Raw genomic sequence first — 24034 nt, forward strand, 5'->3', positions numbered from 1 at the left:
ATACCATGGGTGTATGCTGCTGCTGCTAGGAGGCTGACACTATGCAAAACAAGAAAATTAGCTCCTCCCCGGCAGTATACACCCACCGACAGGCACTAGGCACCTCAGTTTGTGCTTAGTGTCTGTAGGAGGCGGACCGGGATCTTCCCAGATCTGCAATTAACCTTTCTTTCTTTTAGGTGTTCTAGTGGAACTTTTTAATTTTTTTGTCTTTTCTTTTGCAGATTCAAGTCGGGAAACAGGGTGGAAGTTCACCCTGCTTTCCCATATCAGGCGGCTGAGTGAACAGTGTGGCTGATCCCACATCGCACCTCTCAGTACGCTGGCAGGACTGTTTCCATATCACCTCTTGGTGCTATGGGATGTGGACAGGTGGCTGGTCCTTGCCAAAAATCCTCCTCCTCACCCCTCTCTCGGGACAGGGCTGAGAGGAAGACTGCGGTCGCAGGATTCTCCTCGTCATCAAGAGGTTCACGCCGTCTTCTGCAGGATGCGGGTACAGAGGAAAGCGGCTTGCCACTTCCCTTGTGGGGCCCCTGTGATCACTCTCTTCAGGGACAGCAGGTAAGTCCCTGTATGACCCCTTCAGCCCGCAGCATCTCCTGAGGCTCATCGATGGAGGAACAACACAGCTCATTTTTAAATTTCCCGCCCTCCCCCCCTGCCTGACGGGCGCCGCTCTCATCAGCCACACGGCTCTCCTTAGATCCCAAGTGCTTAGTACAGGGTTTTCTATCCCTGTCCTCACAGCTGGGCAGGTTTTTTGTTCCACAGCGTCTGCGCACAGTATCTACATTCAGGTCTATTCTTCACGGGGCTGCAGTGCCGGCTTTTTGTACTTTCACTTTAGCTTTCGGCCCCGCTTTCAGAGCGCCTCCTCTCTCTCTGAGCGCGCTGTTCTCGCGCCGTTTTTAGCCCATCACAGGGCTCCTCGTCACTTCTGCTGGGGTCAAATCCAATTGCGGCTCAGCCGCTAAGCTCCGCCCCCCGCCTACCTCATCGGACATTTCCTGGTTGTTCGGTCCTGGCTTTCTGCGCAGCTTGGGGGACACTTCAGCATTTCTGCTGCTCGCCGGAACTAGGTAGGCTCTGCTCCGTGCAAAAATATTAGCCCTCCTCCAACAGTTATTCCCCAATTTTCGCAGGCCATTCAGCGCAGTCTTTTCCTTATGCCCAACCCTGCAGGGGTACTCTTGTTCAGGCCCACCGCTATTCATTACGCCTGTGCGCGCTGTAAAAAGAAGTGGGCTTCGGGTCAGCCATCTCCTTTCTGCCCGTCCTGCAGTCCTTCGGCTATGTCGGCCTCTCAGGAGCACACAGATCCCCGTTATGAGGGTACGTCCTCTCTCCCAGACTGGGCCGTGGCTATGTCCCAGTCGGTTTCCGATCTGACCAAAGTCTCTCAGTCCCTGGTCCAGGTCCTAGAACGTTTGCCTCAGCTTTCTACAGCCACCGCTGCGCCGACCACCTCTCAAGGTGAGTCGTCTGCTCCTGACCGCGACCTTCAGAGTGACAGGCCGAGTAGGATTTCTAGGAAGCGTCTCCTATCGGGCTCGTCCTCCAGTTCGTTAGGCCCAGCTGCTTCACCCAGGTGTTCTTCTCTTTCTGAGGATGACCTTAGGTCAGACGACGATCGACAATCAGGGTCTAGCTCAGAAGCAGACGACATGTCTAAGACTCGAAATATGGTCGATAGTCTTCTTTCAGCTATCTTCCAAACCCTGGAGATTAAGCAGGACAGGCCCATTACTCAGGAATGTTCTATACCATTTAAACGATCTAGGCCGCCACCCAAGACTTTCCCAAACCACCAGGAGTTTGATACGACTCTAGCCAAACATTGGGAGCACCCCGAGCAACGCTTTTCGGGCCGCAGGTATCTGGATGTCCTGTACCTATTTGAGGCTGATTTGCTTTCAAAATGGACCAAAGCCCCTGAGGTGGACCCTCCCGTTTCTCGCATAGCCTCTAAGACGGTTCTGTCCCTTCCTCACGGGGCATCGCTTAAGGACCCAACAGACAGGCAGCTAGAATCTTTGGCAAAGTCTATTTTTGAGGCCTCCGGCGCTTCCCTCTGCCCTATTTTCGCCTCCTCCTGGGTGGCTACAGTCATTTCGGCTTGGGCAAAAATTCTTCGCAGGGGCATCTTAGCAGCAGCTCCCAAGGATGAGCTGGCAGACCTAGCAGATCAGATTAATCATGCAGGTAAATACCTCTTAGCCGCCTCCTTAGATGCGGCCGGGTGCGTAGCAAGGGCTAACAGCAATATAGTGGCTGTACGCCGAGTTCTTTGGTTAAAATCTTGGAATACGGATACCACCTCTAAGAAGTCGCTCACCAATCTGCCCTTTCATGGTTCTCGACTCTTTGGGGCCAAGCTGGATCAAATAATTTCGGATGCCACGGGGGAAAAAGTACTTCACTCCCCCAGTCTCGACCACGACGTTTTTTTAATAGAAAGGGTTTTCGGCCCTTTAGGCCCTTTCGTCCGTTCTCGTCCACAGAGAGATCGGCCCAGCAAGAGCGTCCGTCCACTTCCAGGGAGCGTGAGCAGAAGAAACCTTCTTACAAGCCCGCTCCCCGATGGAGATCTAGAGGACAATACTCCAGGTCGTCAGGTGCCCGTTCCGGTAGGTTTGCTTCCAAGTGACGGGGCACCCTCACCTGGAAGTGTTTCCAGGGTGGGAGGCAGACTTTCCTTTTTCGTGGACGCTTGGCTGTCGGTTGTCGACGACGCTTGGGTCAGGGAAATCATCGCATCCGGTTACAAGATCGAATTTTCGTCCCCGCCAGGCAGGCGTTTTTTCCTGTCGCGATCTCCAAGACAACGGTCCCACATTCCAGGATTCTTTCAGGCCGTCTCTTCCCTTCTTTCCGCCGGAGTGATTGTTCCCGTTCCCTCAGACGAACGGTTTTCAGGGTTCTACTCAAATCTCTTCGTAGTCTAAGAGAATCAGGTTTGTCCAGCCAAGTGATTCAGACGATGATCAAAGCCAGGATGCCAGCTTCTTCCCGCATTTACCACAGGTGTTGGAAGGCTTTTTTTCCGTTGGTGCGACGATAAAGAAGTTTTTCCAATGGCCTTTTCCATTCCGTCCATACTGGGTTTTCTCCAGTCTGGCTTAGATTCGGGTCTGTCTCTCAGTACCCTGAAGGGCCAGGTTTCTGCCTTGTCTATCCTCTTTCAAAGAGAGCTCGCTTCCTTACCGCAGGTTAAGACGTTCCTCCAAGGAGTCGCTCATGTGGCTCCTCCTCATCATTCACCAATAGAACCGTGGGATCTCAATCTCGTTCTTGGCGCTCTCCAAAAGGCGCCGTTTGAGCCCATCCAGGACATTCCTTTGTCACTTCTTTCATGGAAGGTAACCTTTTTGATCGCTATTACATCCATCAGAAGAGTTTCTGAGTTAGCGGCCTTGTCATGCCGTTCTCCTTATCTGGTGCTCCATCAGGATAAAGTCGTCCTCAGGCCCGTTCCTTCTTTTCTGCCAAAGGTGGTTTCCTCCTTTCACATCAACGAGGATATCGTTCTTCCATCTTTTTGTCAGGCTCCTTCTCACCCTCTTGAGAAGTCACTCCACAAGCTGGATGTTGTTAGAGCCTTGCGTGTCTACCTCGCTAGGACCGCTTCTCTTCGTCAATCCGATTCATTGCTTGTCATTTCTGAAGGTCGGAGGAAAGGGCTTCCGGCATCCAAATCCACGATCGCTCGCTGGATTCGTTCTACCATTCAGGAAGCATACCAACTTCAGGACAAACTGCCTCCTCCGGGAGTGAGAGCTCACTCCACCCGGGCTGTGGCAGCTTCGTGGGCCGTTCGACACCAGGCTTCGGCTCTGCAACTTTGCAGGGCCGCGACCTGGTCGTCTTTACACACTTTTGCGAGGTTCTACAGGGTTCATACCCAGGCCTCGTCTGATGCAGTTGTTGGTAGGAAGGTTCTGCAGGCGGCGGTGGTGCATCGGCCGACCTAAGCCCTTCCTGTTCTTTCGTTCCTTATTGCTCTTCCCACCCTCGGGACTGCTTTGGAACGTCCCATGGTATTCTGTGTCCCCCAATAAGGCGATAAAGAAAGATGGATTTTTGGTTCTTACCGTAAAATCTCTTTCTTGGAGCCTTCATTGAGGGACACAGCACCCTCCCTGTTTTAAATTGTAACGTGTTGGGTCTTTGAGTCCCCTGTTGGGTTGGTACATATGTTTAGAGTGTTCCGTTGCTTCTCCTACTGCTTTTTCACCAACTGAGGTGCCTAGTGCCTGTCGGTGGGTGTATACTGCCGGGGAGGAGCTAATTTTCTTGTTTTGCATAGTGTCAGCCTCCTAGCAGCAGCAGCATACACCCATGGTATTCTGTGTCCCCCAATGAAGGCTCCAAGAAAGAGATTTTACGGTAAGAACCAAAAATCCATCTTTTGTTCATGGGTGTGCACTCTTTTGTGCATGGATCTTTTTCTCTAATTATTCCATGTTTCTTTCCGTGCATTATGCAGCACCCCTGTTTATTTAATCTCTGACGTTATATGTTCTTCAGCTGTGCCCCCTACCTTTTTACTCTTTGATTTGAATATGTGAAAAGCGCAGCAAAAATGCTGAACGATGCATGCTGCATCTTGGGAAAAACTCAACAGGGCTCAAAATAAGTTTTGGGGGAAAAAAATAAATGACATGTGCATGAGATTTTCAGAATTTTCATTCAGTATGCTAGTACTGCAAAATGCTGTGAATTTTAATCTCAATTACGCTTCCTCACTTAAACTACACACGTGGTATTGTGGCATCCGTAACAACTAATACTATTGCACATTATTATTTATCTCACAAGGTAAATGCTGTAAATGGGTGCAGGTATAAAACTGTGATCAAAAAGTCGTATGTATCAGAAAATAGTATAATAGAAAACAACTAGTGATGAGCGAGCGCACTCAGTCCGCTAAGGTGTTATCCGAGCACGCTCGTGTCCTAATCGAGTATTTTCGGCGTGCTGGAAAAATATGCTCATGATGGCACGTCTGCTTGACTGTTAGGCAATCCATGCACATATTGCAGCTGTCGAACAGCCGCGAGACATGCAGACGTGCCATCATGAGCATATTTTTCCAGCACGCCGAAAATACTCGATTAGGACACGAGCATGCATCACCATCGTTCATCATTAAAAAGTACATCAGGTCACTCAAAAAAAAAAAGTCACACAAGCTTCATTGATGGGAAGTTATAGAACATAAGGCTCTCAGAATATGGCAACACAAAAAAATAAAAAAGGAGGGTGAATAAAAGTATGTTTTTCTCTGAAATACCACAGCATTTCAGAGATCAACATACCTGGCTATGATCAAATCTAACCAAAGATAAATTATTACATACCTTTACTGTCCATATCAGACTGACCCGCAGAAGGAAGCACTATGCAGCACGTGAATTGCATTCAAATTTAAAATGTAAAGAAAAACTACAGCATAATTGCTGGGGGTTTTCTTTCTCTCCCCATAAAGAGTTAATAAAAGTTAGGTAGTAAATTATATATATATTCCAAAATGGTGCCACTGACCGATACAATGCATCCCTAAAAATATATAAAAAAAAAAAACTCATACAGCCACTTCAACTAAAAAAAAATTATTGCTCTGCTTTGCTGAATGCTCTTGTCCCAGATGTGCTCAGTGGGGGACATCATTGTTTTTTTTTTTTCACCCATAAACCGCAGCGAGAAAGTGCAAAAGTACTACAAACAGGTTTTCCTCTGTTTTCTGGTGAATAAAGCTAACTTCACTAAACATGTACTGTAGACAAATCATGTAATCTGCAGCAAAAAAAATGCAGTAAAAGCATGCTAAGAAAGCTGCAAAAAAGCTCCACGCATGAGATTTCTGAAATCTTGGCTTTTGATGGTAGTGTAAAGAGCAGATTCTTTTCCGCTCAAACGCCATGAATGAACATACAGTTCATTTATCAGTAATTTACAACAGTATTTGTAAGTCATAGCCAAAAGAGGGTCAAAAATGCAAACGTTTAGCATGTATTTTTCACTATACATTTTCCCTCTTTGTTCCACTCCCATTTTTGGCTTACAAATATTGATGTGAATTAGAAGTATGATCTTGGACTATTTGGTAACACCATGTTCTAGAACCCTATTTCACCATTTTGCACATTTATATGCTGTAAAAGAAAAATATGGAAAGAAAAGTCAGACTTGCTGTTTTTTTTAAATCAGATAATCTTTATTAAACAGTTTTAACTTAAAAAGTTGAGTCAAGGCACACAGAGTTTTCACATACAGATTTGAGACATACCTCTTAAAACAAAAACAATTCTTAAGGGGGACAAGATGAAACAAGATAAGACTTGTACAGCATAGAACTATGAACAGTCAGGCACATAGTACAAAATGAGCAATAGACATATTCATGAAACCTATTCATAAAGCAAGAGACCATATGGAACCAAGAGGGAATAAGGGGTACCATAATTAACGAAGCATAGGGAACAGATTCTCCAGCAGCAAAATTTGGGGTGGCAAACCCGGGGTGTTAAGCCAGGGGCTCCAGATTTTATCAAAATTCCGATAGCTTTTATACACTCCTTTTTCCAGCCTTATAGAACTATTGACTCTATTAATAAACTCCTCCACCGTCGGGGGTGCAGATTGCTTCCAGTGCAAGGCAATAGTTTTCCGTGCTATATATAGAATTCTAGCCATACCGAGCGCCAGCGGGTCTTCCACAGGAATATCCGGTATAATACCTAGCACACAGACCTTTGGATCAGGGAACAATCTTGTACCATAAACTCTTTGCCAACGTATTCAGAACATTATTCCAGAACCGGCCAAGCCAAGGACACTCCCAGAACATATGCATAAGGTGTGTATCAGGTAGGCTACATCGGGGGCAGCACGAGTCACTCCTTATCGTGATTTTGTGCAAGAACGCAGGCGTTTTATATTTCCTATGTATTAGATACACCTGCGATAATCTCTGGGCCTCCGATAACGAGACTTGCTGTTTTTGTTCGCCACACCTCACAAAAAAATTATCAAAAGTTCTGGGTATTACAAAATGGTGCTAATAGCTACACATTTTAACACAAAGCATGAATTGAAAACAAACATTTTATTGTTCAAAAGTAGGATCAATTTACAGAAAAAGTGTAATGTGAATGATACTTAATATTTTTTTTATAAAAGTTGCTGCTTTTCTGTAAAAGGATGAAGAAAAAATAAAATGAAAAGTGATCACTTGTGTTCACCCAAAAAAAAAAACACCAGTGAAGATGACCACCAAAAAAGGGATTTTTTTTTTTCTCCTAAAAATAATTTTTTTAAATTGTCATTTATAATATTGACTGGTAGATTAGTCGTACACATTATAATAAATATTAAACAGTGTTGGATAAAAAAAAAATAAATTCTAGTATCGCCAACAAAACTCTAAATAAATTATATGTACATTAAAATGGTGATAATGAAAAATTAATCTATGCCTCTGGAAAAAGATGGCTTTCAGAAAAAACTCAATGAGAAAACTAGGGGAGGTAAGTTGTGTGCAACACTTTTCCAGTTGACCAACATCTTTCACCCCCCTATCTCAAAGCTGTACCCATCTAGCTATCACCATGACACAAACATTGGTTTGATAAATAAAGCTGGCTTCATTATTTCAAATCGTAACTTTAGAAAATGGAATAATGTGACCTGTCTGTAGCCGGAAACGGAAAAGATATTGCTAATTAATGACTCGTATTCTATTGCTTTTGCATTGTAATAATGGCACTGTCTTATTGGTGTTTTATGTTTCCGTATTGACCGTCTGAAATAGTGTTTCACAGACATCTTTCTTTAGCAAAGGTTCAGGACGTGGGCAAATGCTGGCATCTTATTTTTACATATAACATTTACTGATGAAAGCTTTTTTGCTTTTTGTAGGGGTTGTGATAAACGCCTTTGGTCCAGGATTGATATGAGCCGCTGCAAGTCGCTCATGCCGCAGGCACTTAGTGGTATCATAAAAAGGCAGCCTGTACAGCTTGACCTTAGTTGGACAAATGTATCAAAGAAGCAGCTGACGTGGCTAGTGAACAGGCTACCAGGTGAGTTCTAGTTTATCATCAAATAGTGGTTTTGTTAATTTTGCTTTTAAGTGGTACTCTTAGCTGAGACATGTATTTCATATTCATGGTATACAGTGCCTACAAGTAGTATTCAACCCCCTGCAGATTTAGCAGGTTTACACATTCGGAATTAACTTGGCATTGTGACATTTGGACTGTAGATCAGCCTGGAAGTGTGAAATGCACTGCAGCAAAAAAAAATGTTATTTCTTTGTTTAATTTTTTTTTAAATTGTGAAAAGTTTATTCAGAGGGTCATTTATTATTCAACCCCTAAAACCACCAGAATTCTGTTTGGTTCCCCTAAAGTATTAAGAAGTATTTCAGGCACAAAGAACAATGAGCTTCACATGTTTGGATTAATTATCTCTTTTTCCAGCATTTTCTGACTATTTAAGACCCTCCCCAAACTTGTGAACAGCACTCATACATGGTCAACATGGGAAAGACAAAGGAGCATTCCAAGGCCATCAGAGACAAGATCGTGGAGGGTCACAAGGCTGGCAAGGGGTACAAAACCCTTTCCAAGGAGTTGGGCCTACCTGTCTCCACTGTTGGGAGCATCATCCGGAAGTGGAAGGCTTATGGAACTACTGTTAGCCTTCCACGGCCTGGACAGCCTTTGAAAGTTTCCTCCCGTGCCGAGGCCAGGCTTGTCCGAAGAGTCAAGGCTAACCCAAGGACAACAAGTAAGGAGCTCCGGGAAGATCTCATGGCAGTGGGGACATTGGTTTCAGTCAATACCATAAGTAACGTACTCCACCGCAATGGTCTCCGTTCCAGACGAGCCCGTAAGGTACCTTTACTTTCAAAGCGTCATGTCAAGGCTCGTCTACAGTTTGCTCATGATCACTTGGAGGACTCTGAGACAGACTGGTTCAAGGTTCTCTGGTCTGATGAGACCAAGATCGAGATCTTTGGTGCCAACCACACACGTGACGTTTGGAGACTGGATGGCACTGCATATGACCCCAAGAATACCATCCCTACAGTCAAGCATGGTGGTGGCAGCATCATGCTGTGGGGCTGTTTCTCAGCCAAGGGGCCTGGCCATCTGGTCCCCATCCATGGGAAGATGAATAGCGCGGCCTACCTGGAGATTTTGGCCAAGAACCTCCGCTCCTCCATCAAGGATCTTAAGATGGGTTGTCATTTCATCTTCCAACAAGACAACGACCCAAAGCACACAGCCAAGAAAACCAAGGCCTGGTTCAAGAGGCAAAAAATCAAGGTGTTGGAGTGGCCTAGTCAGTCTCCTGACCTTAACCCAATTGAAAACTTGTGGAAGGAGCTCAAGATTAAAGTCCACATGAGACACCCAAAGAACCTAGATAACTTGGAGAAGATCTGCATGGAGGAGTGGGTCAAGATAACTCCAGAGACCTGTGCCGGCCTGATCAGGTCTTATAAAAGACGATTATTAGCTGTAATTGCAAACAAGGGTTATTCCACAAAATATTAAACCTAGGGGTTGAATAATAATTGACCCACACTTGTATGTTTAAAATTTATTAAAATTTAACTGAGCAACATAACTTTTTGGTTTGTAAGATTTATGCACCTGTTAATAAATCCTGCTCTTGTGTGAAGTTTGAAGGCTCTAACTTATTTGCATCTTATCAAACCTGCTAAATCTGCAGGGGGTTGAATACTACTTGTAGGCACTGTATATCCTACATTTCTGGAAGATGGAAGTCTCACCTCTGGATTTACAAGCAGGGCATAAATTTAGAGGCCTGATGCATGACAGTCACTTCTGTGGGAGATAAACAGGTGAGCAGCAGACCTCTGTTCTCTGCATCCTGTGGATATTCCATAAATGACTAAGCCAATGAACCTGCATACATTTTATTACAGTTGCTGCCCTGTACTTACTTTCATGGTGGGGATTGGTTTGGGATTTTTATCATTTGCACTTGCTTCAAAGTTTAAAAGGAGATAAGGCAAAGTTCCTACCATGAGTATTTGGCGCATATTTTCATAGTGTAAAAGACGCTGCATCTTGGAGTTGCAGACAAGTGGGTGGGTAGAAGCCTCATGCCCACTGTGCTTTTCCTACGTTGCAGAAACTGACCTGCAGTGCGTGCTTGTAATCTGCCACATGCCAATTTCTTTTGTGGTAAATATTTTGTATGTGGATTTTCTTCATAGACTTGAATGAGATGAGGAAAATCTGCAGATATTAAATGCATGTGTTTTTAGTGGATTTCCACAGTGATAATGTACTAAAATACATGTAATACGCACATGACTCTAGCAATAAAGTTTTATCAAAGTCAAATACCACATCATATGAAAAACACAGCAATTTTTTTTAAAACCTGGCAAAAAGCGCAGCAATGCTGCAGAGTTTCCGCAACATCAAATACTCATTGTGGCAACGTAGTCTGAGGAGAAAGTGGGATCTGCCTCTGATGAAAGTCTTTTCTTCAAAACTTTTCTTTGGAATGTCTTTGACACTGATCTGTCTTCATGAACTGTCTTCTCCCAGCATTGAAAGAACTTATCCTGGCCGGGTGCTCCTGGTCTGCAGTCTCTGCTCTCAGTAGCTCCAGCTGTCCGCTACTGAGAACTCTGGATTTACGCTGGGGTGTGGGAATTAAAGACTCACAGATAAGAGATCTGCTCGCTCCACCAACTGAGAAGCCAGGTAACTGTGGGCCTTACAGCCCTTTTCACATTAGCCCTATTACTTGCCCTCCTGTTCATATGGTTTACCAAAATTCTGATTTATTGGTGCCTGTAGGACATGACTCTCGAAGCAAGCTGCGTTTCTTAACGGATCTTCGTCTTTCTGGTTTGGACATCTCTGATGTCACGCTTCGGCTTATCATACGATATTGCCCTCACCTATCTAAGCTTGACCTCAGCCACTGCCCTTTGTTGATTGATCAGTCTGTCAACCTTCTCACAGCTGTAGGCTCATCTACACGGGGTTCTCTCACACACATCCACTTGGCTGGTAAGTTGTGATCCTGGGTCTTCTTTTTCCGCTTTTGTCAGTCATAGTTGTAATATGTAACATTTGTATAAAAAAAAAGTATCATTTTACATACGCTTTCATTCCTTTTACTTGTGTTTCCCTTTTGCTACTTAAAGCATCACCACAGCTTTTTTTTTTTTTTTTTTTTTTTTTTTTATGTTTTCCATTGCTGGAGTAGTGCTAAAATAAATTCTCTGCCCTTTCATACTTACAAGCCACTGTCTTCATCTTTTATCAGTGCAGCTCCAGTTGGTCTTCTGTGGGTTGTGACCTGCCGGATTGCTCCAGTGTTTGCTGGGCGGACCAGTTATTTAGTTATTCAATGAATAACTGTGATCACGTAAAAAAAAGTGTGCCTACTATTAAAAACATTCTCTTTTTCATATGATATACATCTATTGACATGATACACATGTCAGTGGAGAGAGAATTACCGTATTTTTCGCTTTATAAGACGCTCCGGATTATAAGACGCACCACAATTTTTGAGGAGAAAAATAAGAAAAAAATATTTTTTAATAAAATGGTGGTGCCTCTTATAATCCTTGCATCTTATTGCTTACCAGGGTTGGTGGCTGCGGTGTAGCGGGGTCCCAGGCTCGCTGCTGGAGGAGGCAGGCGTGATGCTGCAGGCCGCATTCAGGGATGAGGGGGGGCTCCGATGTGTGCCGTTGCTGCTGCAGAGTCTTGTGCTGGTGTCAGGTTTCTCCACTTGTCCGGCGGTTGGAGGCCGGTGCTGCGGGTGCCTCCGGTGCGGCGTTGTGTGCCCAACGATGCCCGGGGCTCTGCCGACATTGTTCGACAGACCAGAGCCCCAGCATTTCCTCAGTTCCCTGTATACGTGCGCTGAAGTGCCGGTAAAAAAAAAAAAAATGGCCGCCGGCGCGTGCGCAGATGGGATCTCGGGACCCAGTTCTCGAGAGATGAGATCTGAAATCTCATCTCTCGAGAGCTGGGTCCCGAGATCCCATCTGCGCACGCGCGGCGGCCATTTTTTTGCAGGCACCACCGCGCGCACACAGGGAACCCAGGGAAAATGGCCGCCGGCGCGTGCGCAGATGGGATCTCGGGACCCAGCTCTCGAGAGATGAGATTTCAAATCTCATCTCTCGAGAACTGGGTCCCGAGATCTCATCTGCGCACGCGCCGGCGGCCATCTTTTTACCGGCACACAGGGAACCGAGGAAATGCCGGGGCTCTGGCCTGTCGCACAATGTTGGCAGAGCCCCGGGCATCGACGGGCACACAACGCGGCACCGGACACACCCGCAGCAGCGGCCAGCAACCGCCGGACGCCCCCGATCACAGCCTAGGTAAGGCATGTCCGCTTTGTAAGACGCACCCCTGTTTTCCCCCCAAATTTTGGGGAAAAAAAGTGCGTCTTACAAAGCGGAAAATACGGTATGTATCATCCCCCAGTCCCTCCATCTCTGTCCCTTGACCCTCTGCCTCCTTTTCCTGAAAAAAAAAAAAAATGGCATGCGCAGTGCACCCACCAAGATCTGCTGGGATTTTTCCTGTTGGTTCATTTAAATCACTGTGATGGGGTCTATCACAGTAATTAAAAGCCATTAACTAGTATGTCATCCTCCCTGTGTCATCCCCTTAGTCAGATTACATTTCTTTTTTATAATTTTATTTAGGATTTTTTTCCAAAGTTAAAAAAAAAAAAATTTGATATGACTAGTGTTGAGCGCAAGTGTTCGCTATTTGAGCTAGCATTGGGTCACATGAGCACCTTTTGATACTTGGTGTATACTGGAGCACCCAATGCAAACTCGAGTAGCAACCACTTGCCTCAACTCTAATGATGACCTATTCAATATGACGACCTAATGTTATCAAATTCTGTGTCTTACCTTCTGGGTTAAAAATCCTCACCATACCCGTGGATAAAATCCTTGAGGGGGTATGGTTTCCAAAATGGGGTCACTTGTGGGGGGTTTCTACTGTTGTACACATCAGGGGCTCTCCAAACACGACATGGCACCTGCTCTCGATTACAGATATTTTGCGTTCAAAAGTTCAAACTGTGATGTTTTTCTTCCTAGGTCTGCTGTGTGCCCAAACAGTAGATTTCCCCTACATATGGGGTATTGGAGAAATTGCCCAACAAATTTTGTGGTCCATTTTCTCCTGATGTGGTTCCTAAAAAAAAAAAAAAAAAAACTGTTTTGTAAATTTTGCTGGAAAAAAAAGGAGAAATCCCTGGTCAACTTTTAACTCTTCTAACAAAAAAAAATTGTGCTGATGTAAAGAAAACGTGGGAAATGTTGTTCACTAATAATTTTGTGTGGCATAGCTCTCAGATTTAGGGAGTGTAAATTTTGAAAATTGTGAAATTTTCAAATTTTGAGTCAAATTTTTTTATATTTTCACAAATATGCGCAGTTCAGATGGATCAAAATTTACCACCATCATGACGTAAAACATGTCACAAAAACGGTCTCCGAATAAGTGGGATCCGTTGAAGTGTTCCAGAGTTATAACCACATAAAGTGACACTAGTCAGATTAAAAAAAAAAAAAAATTGGCCTGCTCATTAAGGACAAAAATTAGTTTTGTCACTAAGGAGTTCATTCTAGATGTGCTGTCCTTCTAGGTGAAATGTTCATAACATAAAAAATTCGAGCTGTTGTTTGATAATCCTGCCAGCATACAGCTTACTGGTATATTCAGATTTGAATTTTTGTCACTTGATGATTGCAAACGCTTCAAAAAAACATTTTTTTGTGATATATAAACTAGCTATGACCTCCTCATTCTCAGGTTCTGGTGGATAGTCAGCTGTAGATTTCTTTTCTGTACAATTTAAGTGGTCAAGATGTCACCGGTGTGTTAAAGGCTGCAGACAGTCACACCATATCTGGCTGCAGAAAGTCTCAGCGCGGTTGGCCTTGCAGACTAGTGGCCACCTCCTCTGGCCTTAATGGTGACACCTGGTGTTGTTTTCTATTGGAATTTCCCTGTTGAGGCTTGGAACTGTAGCAGTCTGCTAGCATTCTCTCTGGAGGATGTCTGTGTTTCTTTGAGTCTTCTCAAGCTAAGTGTTCCCTTGTTTTGTTTGTCTATCCCAGTTGTCTTTAGTAGTAGTGAAGATTGCCTAGCGCTCATCCTGTCCTCCCAGGTGCAGGTCTTATCGCCAAGGTGAGGCATAGATTAGGTATCCTGCTCGGCGATTGGTGCGGAACCTATATAGGGATGATAGGATAGACAGCATGATGTTAGATCTGTCTAGGGGTCTTCACTCCCCACTTCCCTAGTGTTGGGTCCTCCTTCCCCTTATCCCTTTGTGTTGCACTTCTTCTGTCCTACACTGTGCGTGACACAGGAACATGGTGGTCTTCTCAGAACCAGTAGAGGTCAGGCCACCACCAATCATTAAATGCAAGCTGTACGCTGTTCCTTTAAAGGGCTTGTCCACTACTAGAACAGTCTCTTCTTAAGCTAGATGTTTGGCCCCGATTAAAATAATAAAGTATATACTCACCTCCCATGCCGACACAGTTCCCACGATGTAGGCACTCGCGGTCCCAGGGCTATGATGCGGTGGAATGACGTGATGCCTGGCACCCAATCTGGACCCATAGAAGCGTTTTTAACACAAAACGGCCGTCGTCCTTCTGTGTTCCCTGCATGGCTGCACCTGCCAGCCCGATTTGAACCTTGTCCACATTGTTGATGGCTAAATAAAGGACTGTGGTTTTTTTAACTTATCCGGTGAGTGCTGCATCTTTGCTCCTATTGTTTGGAATTTGCACGTGTTTTTCTTGCAAGCACCATAAATCAACTTTTGAACACCGACGTGTTTGAGTTAAAAAGGATCTTTCTCGCTCGCCTTATTGGGGGACACAGAGACCATGGGTGTATGCTGCTGCCACTAGGAGGCTGACACTATGCACAAAAAAAGGTTAGCTCCTCCTCCGCAGTGTACACCCCACCGACCGGCAGGGAATTCCTCAGTTTAGCTTAGTGTCAGTAGGAGGTGGACACGGGTCTTTCAGTAGACCCATATCTACCTCGATGTGCGTCGTTCCTTTTCAGGTTTCTCCGGAGGGATACAGGGTGAATAGTCACCTCTGTAGTCCCACGAAGAGGCTGCGAGTACGGCGTGTACTGCCACCCCGTATCCTCGCAGCTCTCTGCACCAGGACCAGCAGCCTTCCGGGTGGACGCCAACATGTATACGTGTCGGCTTTTCTGAGAGTCCTGGTCGTCCGTCTCCCACCCACTCGCCTGTCGGTCGGATGAGACGCAGACAAGCTTCAATCAGAAGGTACCTTTATTTTCAGGGTTCGGGCCCGGGACAGGGTGAGTATTAGATCCCCACTCGTCTCTGGACTTGGTCAGGAGAGATTCCCATGGAGCTAGGATGCGGTAGCACTGCGGGTCTCCGGGGCCGTCCCGCGCCTCCAGGCAGCCCTTTTTTGAGGTCAGCCGCTGTCCCTATCCCGGACAGGGGTCTTTTCCCCGGCAGCGCTCATGTTGCGGTTCCTCCGTGCCGCCCCTGTGCTGACAGGCGGCCGCCGCGATTAATTTAGGCCCCGGCTTCAGTTTGGGCCTACTCCTGTATCGCGGCCACGCCCCCCGCCCCTTTCTACTAAGCGGGCTTCTCTCCTGCCCGTTACAGGCCCTCCCACCGCTCTTCTCAGCCTGTTCCTGGCCAGGGGCGGTGCCGTTTTCAGCAGGCGGTTAGCCCGCCCTCCTTCCCCTGGGAGCGCGTTTTTGCCGGATATCGCTCCCTGGGCCTGTCAGCCGGATATCGCTCTGACCTGCAGCTGCAGAGAGGTGGATACCTTGGTCTCTGGGGTCACCGGACCGTGAGTAGCTCTGCATCTGCAGGCTGACACCCTTCTCTGCACCCTGTCCCCAAACCTTCCGGCACTACCTCAGGTTTCACTATGTCTAACTCTAAATCTGACCGTAACCGCCCTGCGGCTCCCCCCTGCACTCTTGTCAAGTTCTTTGCATGCTCTTCTTGCAATCACAAACTTCCCTCAGGTCAGTCCACTTCCCTCTGCCTGGATTGTAGCAATCCTACTCAACATGACGCCGCCCACGAGCCATCTAGGGCCCCAGGCGAGAGTGAACCCCCCCATGCCTGGCTGGGCCTCGTCTCTATCACAGTCAGTGGGAGACTTCACCAGGGTGTCTCAGTCCCTAGTAGCCGTCCTGGATAAGTTGCCCCTGGACACTTCTACAGGGTCCAGCAGGTCTCAAGAGGTTCCATCTGAGTCGGCCAGCGTTAGTCGCAAAAGACCCAGGCAGGATCTCCAGCCGGAATCCTCTCCTCGCCCCATGTCACCACATAGTCCTTCTCGGCAGCCTCCCTCCCGGGCCTCCTCTCCCGAGTCAGGTGGAGCGCTCCTCGGACACGTCATCTGAGGGGATCTTAGAGCTGGATTCGGACCAGGATGCGAACATGAGGGTTACTGTGCAGAACCTCATTGCAGCGATCCATCAGACCTTTGACATTGCTGACCCCCCTGCGAAATCCTCAGATCAGGAGGTTTCGTTCAGACGGGAGGAAACACCCTCCAGGGTATTCCCTTTACATTCCAAGTTTGGAAAGATTTTTACCAGGGAAAGAGGGGATCCGACCAGACGCTTTCAACGAGGGAAGCGTCTCGGCATTCTGTACCCGTTTGCTAAAGAGCTCACGGACAACTGGTCCGCCTCTCCCTCGGTCGATCCGCCCGTGTCCAGGCTTTCTAATAACACGGTTCTCCCGCTTTCAGGCGTGGCGTCTCTAAAGGATTCTAATGATAGGATCATAGAATCCCTAGCGAAGTCTGCATTCGAAGCGGCTTCGACGGCGGTATGCCCAATTTTTGCTTCATCTTGGGCAGCAAAAGCCATAGCCACTTGGGCAGAGGATCTTCGTCAGGGCATCCTAGAGAAAGCACAACCAGATCGATTGGCCGATCTTGCCACTCAGATTTCCCATGTGGGAGATTATCTGCTTTCTGCTTCTTTGGATGCCGCTTCCTGCGTAGTTCAGGCGTCAAGTAACGTGGCAATCCGACGTACAATTTGGCTCAAGGCCTGGCAGGCGGACCTGTCTTCTAAAAAGTCGCTTACTAATCTGCCTTTTCAGGGAGGGCGCCTCTTTGGATCCCAATTGGACCAAATTATTAAGGACGCCACCGGAGGCACGAGTTCTCTCCTGCCTCAGTCCAAGCCTCGCAGTCCCCCACTGAGGCGTCAGTTTCGACCCTTTCGGGCTTACCGCCGTTTCAATACGGCGGAGACCTCCTCCAACCAACAAAGACCGCAGGCACGCCAAGATAGGAAGAAAGTTTCCTTCAGACCCACTCCCTCCTGGCACTCCCACTCTTCGCAGGGCAGACCATCCAGATCCGGATCTGGACGGCCCACATCAGCATGACTATCCTCGGACTCCCCAGGGTCCCTTCCAATTGGGAGGTCGACTCCTGTTCTTCAAGGACGTCTGGCTGGCCTCAGTAGAGGAGGCTTGGGTCAGGGAGGTTGTATCGTCAGGATACAAGATAGAGTTCGTCTCTCTTCGACGGGATCGTTTCTTCGAATCCCGTCCTCCAAAAGATCCAGCTTTGATCCCGGGGTTCTTTACGGCCATCGACTCTCTCCTCCGTTCCGGGGTGATTGTGCCAGTTCCAGAATCGGAGCGGTTTACAGGGTTTTATTCAAACCTGTTTGTCGTGCCGAAAAAAGACGGGGCGGTCCGACCCGTCTTGGATCTCAAGCTGCTCAACAAGAGAGTCCGTCTTCGCCACTTCCGGATGGAGTCGGTTCGCTCGGTAATCGCTTCCATGGAGGAGCAGGAATTCATGTGTTCAATAGACATCCAAGATGCCTATCTACATGTTCCCATATTCTCCGGACATCAGAAGTTCCTGCGTTTTGCGGTTTGCCAGGAACATTACCAGTTCGTCGCGCTGCCCTTAGGTCTCGCCACCGCTCCCAGAGTCTTCACGAAGATCATGGCTGCGTTGATGGCCTTGTTGAGGATCAGAGGTCTCGTTCTTTTTCCGTACCTCGACGATATTCTGATCAAAGCTCCCTCTTTCCAACAGGCACGCCTAAGTTTGACGATCGTCCTGGACGCTCTTTCCGATTTCGGGTGGATCGTCAACAGGAAAAAGTCCTGTCTGGTCCCTACTCAACGTCTTGTGTTTCTGGGCCTACTGTTCGACACTCGTCGGTCAAGGGTCTTTCTCCCACAAGAGAAGATTCTCTCCCTGCAGCAGGCTGTACGATTGCTGCAGACCACACGATTTCTGTCCCTCCGAACAGCTATGAGGGTCCTGGGAAAGATGGTGGCGGCAATAGAGGCAGTTCCCTTTGCCCAATTTCACGCCAGACCTCTCCAACACGCCATTCTGTTGAGGTGGAACTGGTCGGCTCTGTCCTTGGATCGCCCTGTTCGTCTTTCATGCCGGATCAAGCGGTCACTCAACTGGTGGTTGACGTCTCCTCTCATCCTCTTGGGGCGGTCTTTTCTTCCTGTTCACTGGCAGATTGTAACAACGGACGCCAGCCTCCTCGGCTGGGGTGCAGTGTTCCGCAATCACACTGTTCAGGGTCGTTGGTCGACTCAAGAATCTGCTCTGCCGATCAACGTACTAGAGATACGAGCGATCCATCTGGCTCTCGTCCACTGGGAAAGGCTCCTCAGGGGCCTGCCTGTCCGGATTCAGACAGACAATGCCACAGCGGTGGCATATGTCAACCGCCAAGGAGGGACACGGAGTGTCTCAGCCCTGGCAGAAGTGTCCAAGATCCTTCAGTGGGCAGAGATTTCGGTACCGACAATCTCCGCGGTACACATTCCCGGCGTAGACAACTGGGCCGCCGACTTTCTCAGCCGCGAGGGTCTCGCGGCAGGAGAGTGGTCCCTACATCCGAAGGTATTTCTTCAGCTCTGCAGTCGTTGGGGAACCCCGGACGTAGATCTGCTAGCTTCTCGCCTCAACAGGAAGGTCCCACAGTTTGTATCCAGAGCTCGAGATCCTCTCGCAGTGGGCGCCGACGCTCTGGCCATTCCTTGGTCACAGTTCGAGCTCCCCTACCTGTTTCCTCCCCTACCTCTTCTTCCCAAGCTGCTGAAGAAGATCAAAGCAGAAGGAATTCCAGTCATTCTCATCGCCCCGAATTGGCCCAGAAGGTCTTGGTTCGCGGACATTGTCAACCTTCTCGCGGACGTCCCCTGGAAGCTTCCAGACAGGGCAGATCTGCTGTCTCAAGGTCCGATTTGCCACCCCAATTCTCGGCTGCTCAATTTAACGGCGTGGCTGTTGAGACCGAGGTTTTGAAACGAGCAGGATTCTCCGGTCGAGTAATTCATACCATGATCCGAGCCAGGAAGCCATCATCTTCCAAAATTTACTACCGTACTTGGAAGGCCTATTTCACTTGGTGTGAGGCCAATAACATCGTGCCTATGTGCTTTTCGCTCCCTTCAGTTCTGGCGTTTCTTCAGGCAGGGCTGGATGCGGGGCTTGCTCTCAGTTCCTTGAAGGGTCAAGTTTCGGCGCTGTCCATTTTATTTCAGAAGACTTTGGCCTCCCGCCCTCAGGTCAAAACCTTTCTTCAGGGCGTGGCTCACACGGCTCCTCCGTATCGAGCGCCCGTGGATCCATGGGATCTTAATCTGGTTATTGAGGTTCTGCAAGGTTCTCCCTTTGAACCTCTCAGAGAAGTCTCCCTTTCCCTTCTCTCCTGGAAGGTAGCCTTTCTGGTGGCCATCACCTCCATCCGGCGCGTGTCGGAATTGGCGGCTCTTTCCTGCCGCTCTCCTTTCCTGGTACTTCACCAGGACAAGGTAGTTCTGCGGCCTCCACCCTCTTTTCTTCCGAAGGGTGGTGTCCTCCTTTCACCTCAATGAGGATATTGTTCTGCCGTCCTTCTGTCCGAGTCCATCTCACCCTCGGGAGCGGTCCCTGAACAAGCTGGATCTGGTCAGGGCGATGAGTCTATCTGTCTAGGACATCTTCCTTGCGAAAGACGGACTCTCTTTTCGTCATTCCAGATGGGGCGCGGAAAGGTCACCCGGCTTCCCAAGCTACTATTGCTCGCTGGATCAGATCGGCAATTTTGGAGGCCTACCGGGTTAAGCATTGAGTGGCCCCTCCGGGGATCAGAGCGCACTCTACCCGGGCAGTGGGTGCTTCCTGGGCGGTACGCCACAGAGCCTCCGCACTGCAGCTTTGCAAAGCTGCAACCTGGTCTTCGGTTCACACGTTTGTGAAATTCTACAAGGTCCACACCTACGCGTCGGCGGACGCCAGCCTAGGTAGAAGGATCCTGCAGGCAGCGGTGGTGAGTCCACTGGCCTGATGGAAGTTTGTTTCCCATCCCAGGGACTGCTTTGGGACGTCCCATGGTCTCTGTGTCCCCCAATAAGGCAAACGAGAAAACAGGATTTTTGGGTTGCTTACCGTAAAATCTGTTTCTCGGAGCCTTCATTGGGGGACACAGCACCCTCCCATGTTTTACAACTCCTGTTCTTACTTTGGTTGATTGGTTACAGTTGAGTTGTTTGTTCTGTTCTCAATCTAGTCTGTTACTTCTCCTACTGCTTTCTCACTAACTGAGGAATTCCCTGCCGGTCGGTGGGGTGTACACTGCGGAGGAGGAGCTAACCTTTTTTTGTGCATAATGTCAGCCTCCTAGTGGCAGCAGCATACACCCATGGTCTCTGTGTCCCCCAATGAAGGCTCCGAGAAACAGATTTTACGGTAAGCAACCCAAAAATCCTGTTTTCTTCTTGAGTGAGTAGGAGTACCTTGGTGCCGTTCATTTGCTCTCATATGGATTGCCAGTCCTCTTAGAGTGTAGTCCTTATCGACCAGACTAACCTAGCATAAACTGCTTTTTAGCATGTAAAATTCACCTAATCCTTCCAAAGACCATACTGCGGACTAGGATGCACTCATTAAGGGTGGAAGAAAGAGGATTCTGGCAGTTAAATAGGAAAGGATTCTTTACAGTTAGAGCAGGCAGACTGTGGAATTCCCTATCTCAAGAGGGTAGTAATGGCAGACACTATAACAGCTTTTAACCCCTTTACCGCCAAGGATGGTTTGCACATTAGTGTCCGTGCCAATTTTTACAATTCTGACCACTGTCCCTTTGAGGTAATAACTCTGGAATGCTTCCATGGATCCTGGTGATTCTGACATTTTCTCGTGACATATTGTGCTTTATGTTAGTGGTAAAATTTCATTCATATAACTTGCATTTTTGTGAAAAAAAAACAGAAATTTGTCAAATTATTGAAAATTTTGCAGTTTCCAAATTTGAATTTTTATGCCCTTAAATCACAGAGATATGGCACACAACAAACTTAAGTAACATTTCACATATGTTTACTTTACTTTACATCAGCACAATTTTGGAACCAAAATTTTATTTGGTTAGGAAGTTGTAAGGGTTAAAAGTTGACCAGTGATTTCTCATTTTTACAACACCATTTTTTTAGGGACCACATTACATTTGAAGTCACTTTGAGGGGTCTGTATGATAGAAAATACCCGAAAGTGATACCATTCTAAAAACTGCACCCCTGACGGTACTCAAAACCACATTGAAAAAGTTCATTAACCTTTCAGGTGCGTCACAGAAATATTTTGAATGTTTAAAAAATAATGAACATTTAACTTTTTTTCACAAAAAAATTCAGGTCCAATTTTTTTTTAATTTTACCAAGGGTAACAGGAGAAATTGGACTGCAAAAGTTATTGTGCAATTTGTCCTGAGTACGCTGATACCTGATATGTGGGGGGAACCACTGTTTCGGCGCATGGCAGAGCTCGAAAGGGAAGGATCGTTGTTTGACTTTTTCAACGCAAAAATGGGTGGAATTGAGATCGGACGCCATGTCACGTGTGGAGAGCCCCTGATGTGCCTAAACAGTGGAAACCCCCCACAATTGACACCATTTTGGAAACTAGACCCCCCCCCGCAAGGAACTTACCTAGATGTCTGGTGAGAACTTTGAACACCCATGGGCTTCACATAAGTTTATAACGTACAGCTGTAAAATTAAAACGTCAGATTTTTTCCACAAAAATGGTCTTTTCACCCCCAATTGTTTTCCCAAGGGAAACAGGACCATAAAAGTTATTGTGCAATTTGTCCTGAGTACGCTGATACCCCACATGTGGGGGTAAACCACTATTTGGGTGCATGGCAGAGCTCGGAAGTGAAGAAGCACGGTTTAACGCAAAATTGGCTGGAATTGAGATCGGGCGTTATGTCGCGTTTGGAGAGCCTCTGATGTGCCTGAACAATGGAACCCCCCCCCCACAAGTGACCCCATTTTGGAAACTATACCCCCCAAGGAACTTATCTAGAGTGTGGTGAGCACTTTGAACCCCCAAGTGCTTCACAAAAGTTTATAACGCCCGGGCGTGAAAATCAAAAAAATCATATTTTTTCCACAAGCATGATCTTTTAGTCCCCAATTTTTTTTTATTTTCCCAAGGGTAACAGGAGAAATTGGATCCCAAAAGTTGTTGTCCAATTTGTCCTGAGTACGCTGTTACCCCATATATGGGAGAAAACTACTGTATGGACACGTCGGGGCTCGGAAGGGAAGTAGTGATGTTTTGGAATGCAGACTTTGATGGAATGGTCTGCGGGTGTCATGTCACGTTTGGAGAACCCCTGATGTGCCTAAACTGTGGAAACCCCCCACAATTGACCCCATTTTGGAAACTAGACCCCCCCCCCCCCTTCCCCCAAGGAACTTATCTAGATGTTCTCCCGTTATAAACTTCTGTGAAGCACTTGGGGGCTCAAAGTGCTTTGAACCCCCAAGTGCTTCACAGAAGTTTATAACGTAGAGCCATAAAAATAAAAAAAATCATTTTTTTTACACAAAAATGATATTTTTGCCCCCAATTTTTTTTTTTTATTTTCCCAAGGGTAACAGGAAATTGGACCCCAAAAGTTGTGCAATTTGTCCTGAGTAGGCTGATACCCCATATGTGTGGGTAAACCACAGTTTGGGCTCATGGCAGAGCTTGGAAGGGAAGGAGCACCGTTTGGCTTTTTCAGCGCAGAATGGCCAATTTAAATATAGCAACCTTCAATGTTAAAGGCATAAATGTTCCACAGAAAAGAACACAAATATTGAGACATTTAGAGAAGAATAAAGTGGATGTAATCTTTTTTCAAGAAACCCATTTCAAGAGAACGTATACCCCCATAACCAAAAATAAAACATTCACCAAATGGTACAACTCTACCTCTCCAAATAAAAGAAATAAAGGGGTCTCCATTGTTGTTAGCAAGAATCTCCCCTTTGTATTTAAAGATGCCTTACTTGATGGAGACGGAAGATATCTTTTTCTGAAATGTATGATCTATAACAAGACATACACTTTAATATATATGCCCCGAATGCGAACCACCTTCCCTTTATCAAAAAAATATTTAGGCTTTTCAATCATTTTGTTGAAGGCGTATCAATTCTTGGAGGCAATTTCAACATCTCCCTACATCACCCTCTTGACACTTCTAATGGGCAATCATCCATACCACATAAAACAACTAGATATTTTAAAAAATCACTGATGGATCTTCTCCTGTTGGATACATGGAGAATAATACACCCTTCAACGAGGGATTATTCGTTCTTCTCATCAGTACATAAAAAATACTCAAGAATCGGCTTATCTATTCATACCACATCACCTAATAATCTCGGTTAAAAAGACCTCTTACGATAATATAATGTACTCGGACCATGCCCCATTGTTCGCCAACATCATACTAAGTAACACAAAAAAAGAGCCTTTAATTGGAAACTTAATAATAATTTAATATACGTTACTGAATCTCGAGAATCCATAAGGAAGAATATTAAACAATTTTTTCTGGAGAACAGTAGTAACGACATCTCTGACTGTAATGTCTGGGAGGCACACAAAGCGGTGCTCAGGGGCTCTGTCTTAGAA

The 24034-nt window shown here is 46.7% G+C and overlaps 1 protein-coding gene across 9 annotated transcripts in view; it reads left to right on the forward strand.

The window, feature by feature from the left end:
* KDM2A (lysine demethylase 2A) overlaps positions 1–24034 on the forward strand; it is a 240164-nt gene that overhangs the window by 198302 nt on the left and 17828 nt on the right. For all 9 annotated transcript variants that reach the window (XM_073563336.1, XM_073563333.1, XM_073563331.1 and 6 more), the window contains 3 exons: positions 7924–8087; positions 10599–10757; positions 10854–11069. In XM_073563336.1, coding sequence (XP_073419437.1) covers positions 7924–8087; positions 10599–10757; positions 10854–11069 — 539 coding nt within the window. The remainder of the gene's footprint in view (positions 1–7923; positions 8088–10598; positions 10758–10853; positions 11070–24034) is intronic.

Source organism: Dendrobates tinctorius, unplaced genomic scaffold, assembly GCF_039654945.1.
Source record: "Dendrobates tinctorius isolate UK_male_01 unplaced genomic scaffold, ASM3965494v1 ptg000387l, whole genome shotgun sequence".
Taxonomy (NCBI): Eukaryota; Metazoa; Chordata; class Amphibia; order Anura; family Dendrobatidae; genus Dendrobates; species Dendrobates tinctorius.